A 17383-nucleotide genomic window follows, 5' to 3' on the forward strand; every position below is an offset into this window, starting at 1 on the left:
TCGGCTGTGTTTTGGAGGAATGACAATCCAATCTCAGATAAGCCGGATTCAGAAAATAGGTCATCAATGTGAGTTGCAGTTATTTTCCTTCCAGCTTTCTTCTGTGCTTGTTTTAAATTGCTTTTCTTCCAAGGGCAGGCGCAGCTGCCCTGGCTGGTGGGCAGGTGAGGGGGGGTGACAGCCACTCTAGCCTCAGGACCTTGTCAGGCACCACCCAGATTCCTGAGTCTTCAAGACTAGCATCTGCCTTTTGTCTGGGCTGTTAAATTCCCATTTAAGAAGTGCAGAAATACCCTTCTTGAGTATTGATTTTTCACACACACACACACACACACAGCATAGTTCATAGCCACTTGATTTGCCACCTGCAGTTTATAATAGAACAGACCTGTGGGGTTATAAACTACTTTATTTCTGCACAGAACTTCTCAGCTTGAGGCCAAATTGAAGGGCATTAGTCATCAGTAATTTGCTGTTGTTTTTAATGTATTTCACTCAGGTTTAAGGCAGCTAAAGCTAAGATGAATTTCCCCATACTCTGGTGAGGAAGTGAAAAATCTGATCATTTAGTCAATCATTTGTCATAGCTGTGGGTGAGTATTGTTCCTTAGTGACTGCAACATCGTGACTGCTCTGTAATTTGGTAATGATGACTAGAACGATTTTATTTTATTTTTATTTTTTGTCTTTTTGCTATTTCTTGGGCCGTTCCCACAGCACATGGAGGTTCCCAGGCTAGGGGCTGAATGAGAGCTGTAGCCACCGGCCTACGCCAGAGCCACAGCAACGTGGGATCCGAGCCACGTAGCCACGTCTGCAACCTACACCACAGCTCAACCTACACCACAGCTCACGGCAACGCCGGATCCTTAACCCACTGAGCAAGGGCAGGGACCGAATCCGCAACCTCATGGTTCCTAGTCGGATTCGTTAACCACTGCGCCACGACGGGAACTCCCAACTTGAACGATTTTAGATAAATTCAATTATGCCATGATTCCCCCCCCTCCCCCCAGTATTTGTGTAGGTTTAAGGTTGAAAGTTCATGGAATGCTAGGGAAGGGAACTTACAGAAAAACCTAGAGATCGCTGGAATCACCCAGGGAGCTAAATCAAATGCCCATTCCTGGACTCTCTCCTGGAGATTGGGTGTCAGCATCTCTGAGTTGGAGCAAGTTCTGTGAGTGGTGCCTGGAGCAAACTTTGGCAAACAGTAATTAGTTTAACCATCTCAGTTTTTCAGATAAGGAAACTGAGGTACAAAGAGGTGAAGAGACTTAAGAGATCTGGCAGCATCACAAAATCATAAACCAGGTCTCCTGGGTTCCGGTTGAGGGCATTTTCCTTCACCCAGCAGGAGAACAGCCTGGTTTTTCCCACATAGATTTCACCTGGCCCCGGGCGCTCAGGGGCTCCGCAGGCAGCATCAGTTCGCCTGGGGGGGTGGGAGAGAGGAGGACTTCCGGTTAGGACCTCGGCTTCTAGCCTTTCATGTCGCAGAGGGTCCGCTCGGGCGGTTCCCAAGCTCTTGCCCAACCAAGTGACCTTCTGCCTAACTCGAGGTCTCAGGTAAGACTCAACAGTTGAAAAGCAAACCGATTTTTCACTTTCTTTTCTGCTGCTCGGGCTCAGAAGGAGGTTCCGCGGCTGTTCAGGGGTTCCCACAAAAAGCAGCGGCAGTCTTCCTCCTCGCACTCATTCCAACCCCGTCCCCGTCCCTCTGTGCGTGAATCTTTTCCAGACCCCAGTCTGTCCTGCCCACTCTCTCTTCCCTCCTTGGGCTCTGCAGTAAACCAAATGGTTCTAGAAGCTTACTCTGAGAGTGAGATACTTGAGCAGAGCCCAGCGTGTTGGGAAGGAGGTGGGGCTCTTTCCCACCCAGGAGCGCCCCTGTTCTGCCTAGGGGACACTGGGACAGCGAGGGGGCGCCGCGCAGGTGAGCTCCAGGTCAGAGAGCGAAAACAGTGGCATTTTGTGTAATTTTAAGAACAGATTTTGCTTGTAGCTGTGTGGGGAACGGGTTGTTGCAAGAATAGAAGCCAGAGACCAGAAGGGAGGCTGACTGTGGTCCAGGTCTGGGACCTGGGTGACTTGAATCTCAGGAGGAGGTGTCAGGGGCTGCATGTAGTGCCCAGATGGAGGTGCCTGGCAGAGGTGGTGGTGAGGGGGTCCTTTTTCTAATTTGCCCTGAACGTTCCTTCTGGGCCTGTGGTGGTGCTGGTGCTGATGGTGGTGGTGGTGACGGGGTATCTGGATTCAGGAATGTGTTTTTAGTTAGAATAGAGCTGTCCAGACTCATTGATTGTTCAGAAAAGTGCTTATTAATTAGTTACATATTTGTGAAGTAATTTATTACTCGTCAATTTGAAAGACTTCCTTCCCAAATCCACATATAGCCTCAATGAGGAAATCGGGTAGTTTCCGATTTTGATCTTGGTGACTGTCTTGGTCTGTTCAGGCAGAACACCTTACACTGAGTGGCTTAAAAACATCAGTTTATTTCTCACAGTTTCTGGAGACTGGGAAGTCCAAGATCAGGATACCAGCACTTCTAGGTTCTGTCGAGTGAGAGCCCACTTCTTGTTTTGTAGGCTGATGCCGTCTTGCTGTGTCTTTACATGGCAAGGAGAGAGTGATTATCTCTTTGTCTCTTCTTATGAAGACACTAAGCTCATTCATGAAGGCTCCATGACCTAATCACCTCTCAAAGGCCCCACCTCCAAATGTGATCATATTGAGGATTAGGGCTTCAATATATGTTTAGCGGGGACACAAGCATTTAGCCCATAGCAGTGACTTTTTGCCTCAGAGCGTAAGATTTTACTACAGAAAAATGGAATTATTTCTCTAAATAAAAGAAAGGATTTTACAGAATGTGTTCTATTTATTAATGCTCTTTTAATTACTCATGGTTTTTGTAAAGTAAGGTCTCTTCCATAAATGGAATATATTTTTAGGTGGCTAAATGAGACTTTTTCATCTATAGGAGCTATTTTGGAAAAGTTTGAAACCTAAGTGTCAAATGGCTTTATCACTAGCCCATTAAAACTATGACTTTCGTCTGATTTTTCTGTTAGTCTTTAAAAAAAAAAATTTGACTGATACCCATTATCTTTCTCTACCACTCTGAGAGCACAGGGTTGCTGCAGCTCAAAGCTGTTCTCTGGGCTGAGTGACCATGTGCTGGGCCCAGCTGCCCCCCAAGGTGCAGTTCTGTAGACAGAGTTGACTGTGTTCCGTCCATTAGGAACACCTGCTTTTAGCTCCAGGACCCAGTGGTTCAAATCCTGGCCATTCTCTCCACACTGTCACCTGGGGCCTTCTCACAACACCTTTTTTTTTTTTTTTAAATTGCTTAGTGAATGTTATTGCATTTATAGTTGTACAATGATCATCATGACCTGATTTTAGAGCATTTCCATCCCCAAACCCCAGCCCATCCCTTCACCCACAATACCTCTTTTGAAGACAAAATTTCAGACCTTTCTTTAATGTGCTTCTTCCTCACCTGCTCAGGGGCATTTTAGCCCTGGTATTAACCCCACTTTGAGAAACTCTGCTCTCTCTTCTCTCCCAGTCTCCCTGTTGGCCTCTCCTCTGGCTCCTCTTTCATGCCCCACCACCCCGACTCAATGCACAGATTGTGTGAGATTCTGACCTTGCCCCTCCCCCACACCCACCTTTGCCTTGGGAACCCCACCAGGGTCATGGTTATAATGCCTTCTCAGATTGACCTCAACTCTGTTGATTCTGCTACTATTAATCTTCTTTCACATATCCTTCTCTCTCCCTGAGACTTCTGCCTCGGTAGAAGCGTTTGTAACTCTAACCAAAATCCACAGTAGCCTTCGGGTTCATCTTCCTAATTAGAGTCACCTCCTTTCATCCTTCCTTACTTGGTCCTACCTGGTGAATCTACCTAAACTGATCATTGGGTTACTATTTTGTTGGAAACTTTCAAAGCTTCCCACTGGCTAATAATAATAATAATAACAACAATAATAAATACTTTATTGAGCACTTGCTATGAACCAGGAATAGATAAAAGTTAACATGTATTTGCATGTTTATCTCAATCAATCCATGGAACAAGCTTATAGAGAAGGTATTATCTGTATTTTACAGAGGAAGGACCCAAGGCACAGAGAGGTTAAGTGACTGTCTACAGGATAAGGTTGATACTCCCAGTAGGGTTTTCAAGGCCTCTAGGATTCCGTCCCAACTACACAGTTCAACATTCTGCCCATCTTTACTATTTGCTGTATGTTGATGACTTAATGGAACTCATATGCTGTTGAGTGGAACAATAGTAAGTAAACAGATACATAAATAGTATAACAATTAGTGCTGTAGAGAAAATAAACATGATTATATGAGTGAGAATAAGAAGGAAAACTACTTTACAGGGAGGTGGTTTCAATTCAGTTCTACTGGTGTTTCTCAAAGTGGAGATGGAATTGAGTGGGGAAAAAACTTGCTTTAGAATTACTTGAGGGTCTTGGTAAACATCCAAATTTCTCCACCCATCAACTCAGAATTGCTGGGAATGGGCCCAGAATCATCATTTAAAATATGTGGCTGGGAGTTCCTGTTGTGGCGCAGTGGTTAACGAATCCGACTAGGAACCATGAGGTTGTGGGTTCGATCCCTGCCCTTGCTTAGTGGGTTAAGGATCCGGCGTTGCCGTGAGCTGTGGTGTAGGTCACAGACGCGACTCGGATCCTGCGTTGCTGTGGTTCTGGCGTAGGGTGGTGGCCACAGCTCCGACTGGACCCCTAGCCTGGGAACCTCCATATGCCGAGGGAGCAGCCCTAGAAAAGGCAAAAAGACAAAAAAATAAATAATAAATAAATAAATAAAATAAAATAAAATATGTGGCTGAGAGGTTTTTAGGAAAGTTGCTGGATGGCCTCAAACTCTCCTGTTCCCATCCTGAGTCCTCCATTTTCCAGTCTTTCCCTCAGCTCCCTCTGCCTGGCAGGTCTTCTGCCCATCTCTGTATCTCTAGCTCCAGCTGCCTCTTTAAGGCCCACGTCAAATGCCGCTCTCAGATCTTCTGGCTGGAAAGAGTGACTTCCTCCTTATGGGACATTTGTCACTTTCTATTTTGCAGTATAGTGACTTAAATACAAATAACTACTATACAGTATATCATGTGTGCTGTATAGTAACTTGTATTCAAGTTGAATCCTTTCACATACTGAACAGTTTACTCACTTAGGTCAGCACTAAATTTAGTTCGTTCTAAAGTCTTTCAATGACGTGCTCAGCGTAGGTGTCAATATGCATTTTGTGGAACGTCTTGCTAAGCTTAAGCCTAGCTCTCTTGGACTTTGTCCTACCACTTGACCATGTTCTAAATGTTCTAATCACAGCAGGCCTACCTTGTACCAAAACTGGACAACCAGTTCTGTACTTAGCATCACCTCCAAAAATGAAGGAAATACTGAAAAGTGATGAGTGAGATTATAGCAATTTCCAGCCAGCTGCTGTGGATGCATCTTGACAGTCTGTTTTAGAAAGGCTCCCAGTTGCGGTATAGTCAAATGAGGGTTCCCTGTGGCCTGTGCATTCAACAAGACATCCTGAATAGAGTGGAAGGAGGCTTCCTAAGCACTGTGCTATGAAAAAAAAGTCCATTATGATTCTCTGAGAACTGAGGAAGGCATTGTTGCCTATTTGCTCTTGCTAACAACTTTGGCTATTCTGTTTTTGGCTGTTCAGCGACAAGCAGAAATTCCCACACCTGGAATGAAATCCAACACATAGCAGTCACAATGCCAAATTCTTAACCCCAGGGCCACCAGGGAATTCCAACTTCAGTTATTCTTAAGGGACCTCCAAGTGACCTCTCCTTCAGTCCACTCTCCACGCAGCTGCCAGAGTAACTTGTTAAAACCTAAGTCAGATCATGTTCCTCCTGCTCAAGCCCCACCAACTGCTTTCTATCTAAATGAAAACAAGGTCCTTACTTTACAAGGCTGATGAAGGCCTATGTGATCTATCTCCTCTCTCCCTGCCCCATATCTCTCTGATCCCACCTCCTCCTCCTCTCCCTTGCTTATTCCAGAAGCTGCGGTGGCTGCTTGCTGTTCCCTGAATAAACCAGGCAAATGCCAGCCTCAGGGCCTTTGCACTTCCTGTACCCTCTATCTGGAATGGTTCCCCTCACGCAGATTTTTAATCTTTCATTTATTTCCTGTCATTTCTCAAATGCTTACTGCTCAGCAATACCTCTTTGTTCCTGCTATTTAAAATTGCAATTCCCTTGCCGACCTCCAATTTCTACTTTCTATCCACCTTTCCTACTTTATTTTCTCCTAGCAGGTAATCACCATCCATCATTTGTATGGTAGAATTTGTTTCAGAATGATAAGATTGCACTGTTTCCTTGGTTCCCACCCTGTTGTAGCAAAGCGTTGAAACAGGGTGTGTTACAAATTTATTAAAATGAAAGTACAGGAATTCCCATTATGGCTCAGTGGTTAATGAATCCAACTAGGAACCATGAGGTTGCGGGTTCGATCCCTGGCCTTGCTCAGTGGGTTAAGGATCTGGCGTTGCCGTGAGCTATGGTGTAGGTCACAGAAACAGCTCAGATCCCGAGTTGCTGTGGCTCTGGTGTAGGCTGACAGCTACAGCTCTGATTAGACCCCTAGCCTGGGAACTTCCATATGCTGCGGAAGTGGCCCTAGAAAAGGCAAAAAGCCAAAAAAAAAAAAAAAGAAAGTACATTTTCAGAGAGAGAGAGAGAATGATGCCCATTCCTCACCCACCTTTGTATAACATATTCCCCATGCAAATAAGGTATCCTGCCTGAGACCAATCAGAAAATCAAATGTGCCCCATACAGAGATCAAACAACATTCAGCCCTTACGCATGACGTAAGCGGGGCACAGAAGGGTAAGCAGTTCTCCCCTTGCCAGCATAGTAGATATAAAAGCTGAGAATATGAACCCAGAACTGGAGTCCATGCTCTTTATCTTATTTTTCACAGCTTTCCAGTGTGTGCATAAATGAACCCATTGGGGGGAAAAAAAGGAAAGGAATGGCTGTCTGTTGCTTTATTTCCTCCGCAGCACGAGGAAGATAGGTGGTGTTGCATGTTCTTCTCACCTCCTCTGTGGAAGTAATTCTTCTGTTCCAGTCAAGTCTTGTTAGGGTTCAGCAGTTCCCTTTCCAGTGCCCACAGCTCACTCTGCAGCATCTTCTAGTAATCCTCCTCGTCTGGAAGCAGGGCTGGGGGTTGTCTGTGACTGTCACAGTGGAAGGGGGCTGGCACATGGTGAGCTGGGGTGCACAGCCCTAATATATGCAGGACAGTCCTGCAAAGGGAAGGACTTTCTTGTTAGAAGCACAGCAAGCCCCCATTAATTTTTTTTCTTGAATGTTTTTTCCACAATCCTGACTCAACCAAAGCATATACTTTCTTCAGTAATCAGCTTAAGTTATTGCTTTGAGACTCCAAGATTCAGCTCTCCCTGTTTAATTTCACTCGACCTCTTCTTGTGTTTCACAAATGTCTCCTGAGTGACAGCTGATGTGAGAGCAGAGGGAACTCATATGAATTAGACAGTCCCTGTCTTTAAGATGCCTGGGGCCCTGTTGTGGGGTTGGGGTTTATTCACCACAGGGCATCTCATCATATAGGAGCACCATAGAGTTCAGAGGAGTAGGCGCTGCCTATTTGTGGAGGGATTAGGGGACATGAGCTGGCACTTTTCAAGGGCTGGCAGGGTTTTGGATTAATAGATGAGGTGGAATGAACACTCCTGGGAGGAGAAATCATCTGGACAAAATTACAGAGGTGCAGACATCCAAGGATCTTAAAGGAAATAGCAAAGAATTGGTTTGAAATTCATCTTAAGCTTGACACAAGGAAATGAAAGGAGTTTTAAGACAGGAAGGGAAGGCTGCAATTAGGTTGCTAAAGTCTTAACTATTTGAAGAATTTGGTCTTTAATTAATTTAGCAATAGGGAGCCATCATGGTTATTTGTTTAAACAAGGTTGTGACATGAATGAATGGATGGTTTTGGATGTTTGTATGTGGCTGCAGGGTCCATGAGGCGTTGTAATAAAAGGAAACTAGAGGAAAGGAGACAAGTTAGAGGGCTTTTGTAAGCATCCTTTGTAAGCTGCGTAGAGGTGGCAGCAGTGGGGATGGAAAGGAGGGACAGACAAGAACAAAGAATGGACATGGCTTAGTGACTAATGTGAGAGGGAGGCAGTGGCTTGGGCTGCCAGAAAAATGATGGGGCCCCTGGTGGACATTGGGAGTTGAGTAGTAGCTTTGAGGCGCCAAAGACAGTCAGTTTAGTTTTACATATGTTTGAGGATCAGAGGAGGCAAGTAAGGGGAAATGCGTGGCAAGCAGTTAGTAACCCTGGGCTGGGGCTCAGACGGGAAATAGGGCTGAAAAGATGGTGCCACTTGCTAGGATGTGAGAGCCTGGGGTGTAGATGTGTCATTTGGAAGACAAGTGGAGGACTGAGGGAGGACTTCAGTTTCAACAGTCACATTAATCAGCAAATGGAAGCTGATCCAGCAGGTGGAGAGGCAGAATAGGAACCAAGGAAGTAAGATGTGAAGAAAACAAAGCGGGGGGGAGTGTTTTAAAAAGGTAAAGGCCATGAGCAGTGGTTGATGCCCAGGAGGGTGAGGATGAGGATTAAGTGCCTTGACTTTCATGATTGATAGGAAGCTTTGAAATTGAAATTCAGTAGGGAGATTTGGCTGGAAACCAAATCCTCTGCCTTGTGAAAAAAACAAACATAGTCATACATCTTTGTATGAGTGTGTGTGTGTGTGTGTGTGTGTGTGTGTGTGTGTGTGTTTGTATCTGCAGTAATACTAAATAAGACTGGTTATGTTTGGATATGGGATTTTATGAGGGTTGTAATATTCTTGTTTTATTTCTCTGTGTTTTCTTGGTGTTCTATGAAACAACACTTATTTTTTAACTGTAAGAAAACCTCATTGGTTTTATAGTTCTGATTTTTATCCCGTATTAAACATTTACTGAGCACTTATACAATGAGGATTTGCTGATGAGACAGAAAATTATTAAGATGTGGCCTCTGTTCTCTTGGGGCTTGCTGGTGGAGAAGACCGACATGTCAACAGGAAATGCCGGTCAATGTGACAACTGCTAGAAACAAGCACGTGGGACAGAGAGACTATTCGGGACAGAGAGGCTATTAAGGAAGGGCCCCTCTAGTAAGATTAGGAAAGTCCGCCTAGAAGAGATGACATCCGAGCTATATTTGAGTGGGTTCCATCTAACCCTGTGCAGACAGGTTGTGAAGAAGCCAGTTCCTACAAATGGACCTAGTCTCTTTCTTACCAGTCTTTGCCATGATATCATGCACTTGCTTCTGTATTAGTTTCTAATTACTCTAATTTGTTCAAGCTTATACAGTGTGTTTTTTAATTGTGTGTGTTTCTGGGTGTTCATATTTAATATTTGTACTAATTTGCTCTGACCTCTCACTGTTTACTGCTCTGATTTCTTTTTAAAAGCTAACCTCTAGCTCGGAAAGCACAGTTCTGTGATTTGTGATTAGTATAGAACGTCCTGTAACATATAGACACAGTAGTCTGAGTAACATTCTCAGAAATGGAAATCCACATGAATTTTCTCATAAGTGTAAAATGTTGCTTGACAAGTTTCTATTTAAATCATACTTGCTAGGCATGACTGACCACAGGAGTTTGCAGGGTGCATGTTTCAGATTGCTTTATTATTTCAGCAAGGTAAGGCTTCGGCTCCACTATGGAATCACACTGGATGTTCAGCAAGGGTACAGGGCCAGGCTCCCTTGGGGTTGTTAGCAACTAAAACCAGCCTGTGAGAGACTCATGAGAATGGGGTTGGGGGTGCTTCTTAGAGGAATGCAGTAGGAAATTTCATGGATACTCAAGGACAAACAGCAACGCCCAGCAGGCCTCAGGGGGCCTGGATTGAGAATTCCGTAGTGAACTCACTCACCAATTCTCTTTCAAGCATGGTCCTTTGGTTTTTTCCTTCTCTGCTTTGCTTTTCTTCTCAAGATGTGTTCTACACTTGCATGCGGTTTCTGCTTTTCCATGACTCCAGCGTGCGTCTGGGCCAAAACTGTCTCCTCTTTAGAGATCCCTTGTTTGTTTTAAAAAATAAATAATACACGTCTCAGCAAAAATATGACTAGTATAGACAGGTATAAAGTTTTTAAAAATTATATTAATTTCTCTCTTTTTCAACTTCTCTGATTCCTGGTACCTCTCCCTAAAGGTTGAGTTTTGTAGCCTGGAAAATATAAAAAGATACACACTTCTATAGAGAGATACCTACACATAAACATATTCATAAAATGGCTATGAATGTAAATTTTATTTTCATTTACACAAAATTTGTATGTTTTTCAATACTTTAAAAAAACCCTGTAATTGTATATTTTGTCATTATTTCCATATTAGTTGAAACAAAACTTACCTTCTTTAAGTGGTTATATGGGGCTAGATGGTATTTCATTTTATGTAATTATTGTGTTTTGTTACATAATATCTCTATAATGATGAACCATGAGGTTGTATCTTGTTTTTTAGTAGAAACAATCTCCTTTTCTTGACTAAACTGTTTTATTATTAGGTTTTATTTTTCCCCAGAGAACTATACCTTTAATTATGTATTCTATTATTTTTCTGTTCTATGACTCATCAATTTCTGCTTTTATTTTTTTCATATACTTTCCTTAGGTTAATTTTGTTGATCCATCTCTTTTTTTTTTCCCCCCATACTGGCAGCACATGGAAGTTCCCAAGCCAAGGGTCTAGCCACAGGCACTGTAGAAGCAATGCCAACAGAATAGTTATGTTGTGAGCCATGAGGGAGGTCCTACCTTTTTGAAAAGAATGCTTTTTAATTCATTTTTATTAAAATTGGCTTGGTAAAATGTTTAATGCTATAAGATTTTGCCTTGAGCCCAGCTTGCTAAGTTTTTTGGTAGGTTAATATCAATAACCTACAGTTATTTTATTATATACTCTAATTTTAGTTTTAACTTTTTTCTTTGCATCAAGATCTGAGGGAGCTTTGAAATTTTTGGGTATCTGGGCTTTTTCTTGTTTTTATTATTAACATTCAGTTCTAATTCCACTTTCCTAGAATGCATTGAGACTTTACCTTGTGAAATAATGTACTCTTTCTTTTTAAAATTAAAATGGTCAGTACTATAAAAGTTATACACACACACACACACACACACACGAAGATCGTTCACCATATTGATTGTATGATACCTATTTTTTATTTTGTCTCTTTGTTCTGTCATGACTGACAATATCTGTTACTATTATTGTATGTTCTTGATGTCTTCTAGAAGTTTATGTTTTTATAAATTTTAACAATTTGCTTTCATTACTGAAGGATTACTATAATTTATAGCTGTAAATCTTTCACTTATGAAGATTATAAAGATTATAAACTTAGAAACTCATTACTGATTTAAACATATAGAATAGTACTTGATATAGCATATAGAATAGTACTTGATGCATATAATTGCTCAATTTTATTATTGAATGTACTGGTAACATTTTATGTTCTTTAGCCATTTTTGCCTTGAATTTACTCTTTTCTGATATTACTACTATGATTATTTTTGTTGTTGTTGTCATTACCATTTGACTGGCTTTTCTTTGACCTCTTTTTACTTTTAATCTTCCTGATTCATAAAAAAGACTCTTAAAGAGTTTACTTTAGTGCAAATCGCTATAGATTTGGTTCATTCTCACAAAATAATCCTATATTTATTGGTATAATAAATTTTGCAGCCATGTTTCTTAATTCATGTTACATTTTCGATTTTTAGTGCTTCCCTTATCTCTTTCCTCATGGGTTGTTTTTTCTTCATGTGGTATAATTATGTGTCTACATGAGCATGTGTACATGCTAATGATAATGTCAAAGATTTATCCTCTATTTTGTGGCCTTTTAGAGATTCCTTTTATAACTTTGTATAGTGATTTTTACTTCTGTTTATCAATTCATCGATTATTTATTGACTTAGATGAGGGAAAAAATGAACACATTAACAAAATAATTTGTTAATATTGTCATTTCAATTGGTTAAACTTTATAATTTTAAACAGTATATTTAACTCTCAATTTCTTCATTTATCATCTTTAGAAAGTCAAGAAACTTTCCCCTCCCCCCAAGTTTAGTTTATTATTATTTTTATTGGCTAACACTTGGGTTAAGTATAAAAATATCTGTTCATACTTTTATCTCCCTCAGACCTTTGTACACATAGATTACAAATTTTCCTGTATTGAGCTTTGGTGTGGAGAGAAGCCTGAGCTTTTTGTTCTGTTTTTTTGCTTTTCACTGTGTTTTGGAGTGTGTGTGTATGTGTGTGTGTCTGTGTCTCCTCTGTACCTGAAAAATTCTCTCTTTGCCTTGACATTCAGTAATTTTACTAGGAAACTTTTATCTGTCTGGACTGTTCATTTTGCCCTCTAATGTACGGGTCTTGGACATTAGGGGCAGTCATGCTTGATGGATATTGACTTTGTCCTTCTTTGTGAAATATTGTTTAAAGTGCTGTGCTAGCATTATTCCACTTGGCAGGAGGCATCTCTTCCTGCATGTCTTTGGAAATGTAACTTGTTTTAGAATAGAGTCTGATTATTTCTTTTACTTCTTGTAATGACTCGCAAAGCCTAGTTTTGAGTAATGTAGGCAAAAAGTTCTTAATAAATCCTTATTGAATATATAAGTGATGAGCCTGGACTTATTTCCTTGCTGCTAATTCAACCTCTCTGTCTACATCTCTCTAAATAGGGAGCGTTACTAAGGTTTTTCAGAATTTTGTCCAATTACCTTCTCCCAAACTCACCACACATCCGAGAGAAGGGAGCTGGGCTTGAGGACAGCAGTGATTCCTGGGACCTTCCATCTCTTACTTCCCCTAAATGCTACTTTTTGAAGATTTTGACATGAAATTATATTCTTTCTTTTGTTTGATTACTGCTTATACTTTTTTGTTGTTTGCTGGATTAATTTTTTACTGTTAGGAGTGTTCATTCATTTAATTTTAGGGAAACTTGATACCTGACTTCACTCTTCTCTCTCACCCCAGAAGTCATAAAGGTTTTTTTTTTTTTTTTTTTAATTTAGAACCTTAAAAGCAAAGCTGAGTTTCTTACTCTTCCTTATACTTCTTGTAGAACCTAGCCCATGGCCTGCATACAATTGGTATTTAAGAACTAGTTACTGCAATGGGATCCAGTTATTTAGTACAGGAAACTGTATCTAATCACTTGTGATGGAACATGATGGGGGATAATGTAAGAAAAAGGATGTGTATGTGTGTGTATATATACATATATATATGTATAACTGGGTCACTTTGCTGTGCAGAAATTGACAAATCATTATAAATTAACTATAATAAAAAAATTAAAAAACAAGAACTAGTTATAGGAGTTCCTATTATGGTTCAGTGGTAATGAACTGCAGGTACTATCCATGAGGATGCAGGTTTGGTCCCTGACTTGTTCAGTGGGTTAAGGATCCAGCATTGCCTTGAGCTGCAGCGTAGGTCAAAGATGTGGCTTGGATCCCGCATTCCTGTGGCTGCATTGCTGTGCCATAAGCTGGCAGCTGCAGCTCCCTAAAAGAGAAAGAAAAAAAAACCTAGTTACTAATGCATAAATAATAAATTTTATGGTAACTTCAGTCTGTGACCTATTGTTGAAAGAAGGGGTGATGGTGTACAGTTGCCTTAGAATCACCAAGTGGAGTTTTTGATTGATCCAAAGAGGTGATGGGTGAGGTACAAAGAAAGAGCATTAGGACATGGGAGAAATGGCCATACTTCCTGTGAGGGTGCTTAGTGCTCACTTCAGCTCCGGCAGAACTGAGCTCATCTGTTTGCTTTTGACCCCTTGTGGTATATCGGCTCTTAGGGCCTCTGAAAAGTCACAGGTGAATGAACAGGGAATTTGTCAGGAGTACTGTTCTCCTTTGGATTAGTTTTTCCCCCCTTTTTTTCACCAAACACATCAGTTTTAAGGGCCCTATGTGAGATTTGTTCTGTGGATTTCTTTTATTGCCAAAGTCAAGGCTCATCTTGGACTATTGTTGATTTTCCCTCTAGGCCTTTCCCCAGCTCCTTAGGGGCTGCCCACTCAGCTAGTTAGTGGGTATTTCTTCTGTGTGTCTCTGCGTTTAGCCTCGGGCAGATTCAGCTTCATGCTGTTGGGCAGTTTCTTTTTTAAGGACCAGATGAAAAAGATCACAGATCTTTGTGGTGGCGGTCTTTTTTTTTTTTTTTAATTTTAGTTGAAATAGAGTTGATTTACAGTGTTGTGCCAGTTTCTGCCATAGAGCAGAGCTACCCAGGCATACACATATATACATTCTTTTTCTCACATGGTGGTGAGTCTTTGTTCATTTCGGTGTCTGTGTATTGATGTTCTTTCTTTCTTCCTCCTTCAGGAAGAAAGAACAGGAGTTGGTCGGACAGAAGAAGGTCACTTGCCTTCTTCTGCCTATTGATTTTCCTGTGCTATTCAGCGGTTCATTAGTTTCTCCTAACTACAGCTCTGCATTTAGCGGCAGTCTAGGCTGGGACATCAGCCACCAAGGGGGCTGACTGTGTCACCTAGAGGTGGATTGGGAAGGTGACTTTCTGACAGTATGAGTGTGGGTGCTTCAGAATCAAATGCAGGGGTGGCTTTTTGTTGGTATTAAATTAGTGGTTTACTCTTTCTTACATGAGTAAAGTGCTGGCCCACGTGAAACTTTGCGACTTTTTATAATATCATTCAGGTTAGTTCAGGGAGAGGTGGGATTGGCCAGGTCTATGAATGCCAGAATGTACACTGACATACATTAATTCCTCAGAATTTTAAAAACTTTTTATGATTTCCATAATAGGAAGCTGAAAACACACAAAAGCAAACAGAACATAACCATGAACTCCCATGTACCTAGCTTCAATAATAATCCCCCATGGTCAGTATTGTGTCATGCTTGCCCCTTATTTTTTTCCCCTCATATTTTTCCAGGCAGCATATTGTTGTACCTATAAATATTTCAGGATGCACTGCAAAAAATAAGGACTTTTTTTTAAAAAGCACAACCACAAATGCAGTTATTACAACTAAAACATAATTAACAATGCTCCTTTGATATCTCCAAATAACTAGTCAGGGTTCTCATTATCTCTTAACTGTTATTATTTTTCTTAGCTTGTTTTTTGTGAATCCACACTGGATTTCACATTTGGTATGTATCTTAAGCCTCTTTTAATCCTGCAGTTACCCCTTTCAATTGATTATTTATTTATGTCTTTATTTATAAAATTTTATTGGAGTGTAATTGACTTGGAAAGTTGTATTAATTTGAGGTGCACAGCACAATAAATCAGTTATACCTATACATTATCCATTCTTTTTCATATTCTTTTCCCATATAGGTTATTATACAATATTGAGTAGATTACCCTATGCTATACAGTAAGTCCTTGTTATCTGTTTTATATATAGTAGTGTGTATTCAGTTTATTTTTATTTGCTCTTTATGTTTTCGGAGAAGTTGGATCATTTGTCTTGGAGTTTCTTATTTAATCTGGATTTTTGCTTATTGTACACCCATGGTATTGTCTAGAGTGTTGCCCTGACCTGTGTTATTCCTGTAAGTTAGTAGTCTGGAATCTTGGTCAGATTCAGCTTTAATTTTTTGACAATAGTCTTTCTTAGGTAGCAGAATGTACTTCCAGCAGGATTTATACTACTTTCTTTTTGTGATGCTAGAAATGCATAGAATTAAAATCTCCATGGTATAACAGTTGACAAAACATAGCCGTGGAATATTTCAGCTTTATTTTTAAAAGTGTGTCCTTTGCTGATCATTGAAACCAAAACTCCCAAGAAATTGTTCAGACATTCAATCCCAATAAGATGAAGCAGCAGATGTGCTATTAGTTTACAGCCGAATGTGAAACTCCCCACTGCAATGTGAAGTGTAACCTGGTCATGGTGCCCCTCTTGGTGTAGAGGGATATGGAGCTGTGGAGCAAGACCTGCCCCTGCTGTTAGTTGCAAACAGAGGTCATGTTCAGTCCATTTGTACTTATCAACAGAAAGAATATTCCTGACAGCCTGCTTCCTCAACTGCTGTGAAGAGACACAGCCTCTGACTCTGGAAGTTTGCTTTCTGAAAACAAAACAAAACAAAGCAAAATAAGAAAAAGACTATTGTTTTTAACTTCCAAGGGACTCTGCTACCATACGGATAAAGTCTTTTTTTTTTCTATTGAACTATAGTTGGTTTACAATGTTGTATTAGTTTCTGGTGTACAGCAACATGATTCAGATACATACACTCACTTATATATATGTGTGTGTGTGTATAATTTTTTTCAGATTTTTTCCATTATAGGTTATTAAAACATCTTGAATATAGTTCCCTGTGCTATATAGTAGGACCTTGTGGTTTAAAGTCTTTTATTAAATATCTGTCTGCTTATCTATCTGTCTATCAGCCTAAGTAATGAGAAGGTTGGGTATTTCCTGGAAATTTGGTTGATAATGATATGTGGACAAAGATAGGGAAATATTCCTTTCATACCTGTGTTACCCTCATTTACTGAATGGGGCTGTCTTTCCTGGGTGATGTCCTCTGGGCCTTGTAGTAGCTGTTCCCAGTAGTGGAAGGGTGTGGGTGCAACAGGAAGATAGAGCATAATCTTGCTCTGAGAGCAATGATGTTGATTAGGAATCCATTTGTGGCATTGACTTATGTAATGCTACTACAAGCAAAATCAGAGTATTCATCAACTCTTCACTTTAGAGTAGCTGCCCACACAGACATGTGCAGGCCCACAGGACTTGGAAATTGGTTTGTAAACTGCATGAGACTCCCCTGTGCTGACAAGTGCTATCACTCACGTCTTCCCAGATAGATTCATCCTTCTATTTGTTTTGCAAATGAGAGTAGCCTGTGTGACTTGAGTTTTCTAGCTTCCTGAGGTCATCCTTTCATTTTGTGTCCATGTGAATGACAGAGGCCCCATTAGGGGACAGCGGTAATCTCGGGTACTTCCGTGAGGACTCCTGAGGGTTCTGCAGAGCCCTGAAGTCCCAAGTTCATTCCTCTTATGTCATGCTGCTCCTGGCCCTTCTTTGGTCAACCCTGACTAATTCCATGAGACCCCAGCTGCAGACACAGGCAGAAGTACAGAAGTACAGTCTACCTCAAGGTTAATGTCCCAACCAGGAGCGGCTTTTTGGCTGCCTGAAGGGCTGCTGCAGCTGCCTCTCCTGAGCAGATTATCAACACCTTTATAGGCTCTATCAATGGCCACTGTTTGGGCTGACTATTTAATCAATCAT

The 17383-nt window shown here is 41.0% G+C and overlaps 1 protein-coding gene across 1 annotated transcript in view; it reads left to right on the forward strand.

Moving 5' to 3' along the window:
- Positions 1-6880: 6880 nt before the first annotated feature.
- Positions 6881-17383, forward strand: part of MYO3B (myosin IIIB) — a 415159-nt gene continuing 404656 nt past the window's right edge. The window contains exons 1-3 of the mRNA XM_047770247.1: positions 6881-6885; positions 7081-7130; positions 9711-9756. Coding sequence (XP_047626203.1) covers positions 6881-6885; positions 7081-7130; positions 9711-9756 — 101 coding nt within the window. The remainder of the gene's footprint in view (positions 6886-7080; positions 7131-9710; positions 9757-17383) is intronic.

Source organism: Phacochoerus africanus, chromosome 3 (assembly GCF_016906955.1).
Source record: "Phacochoerus africanus isolate WHEZ1 chromosome 3, ROS_Pafr_v1, whole genome shotgun sequence".
NCBI classification, from domain to species: domain Eukaryota; kingdom Metazoa; phylum Chordata; class Mammalia; order Artiodactyla; family Suidae; genus Phacochoerus; species Phacochoerus africanus.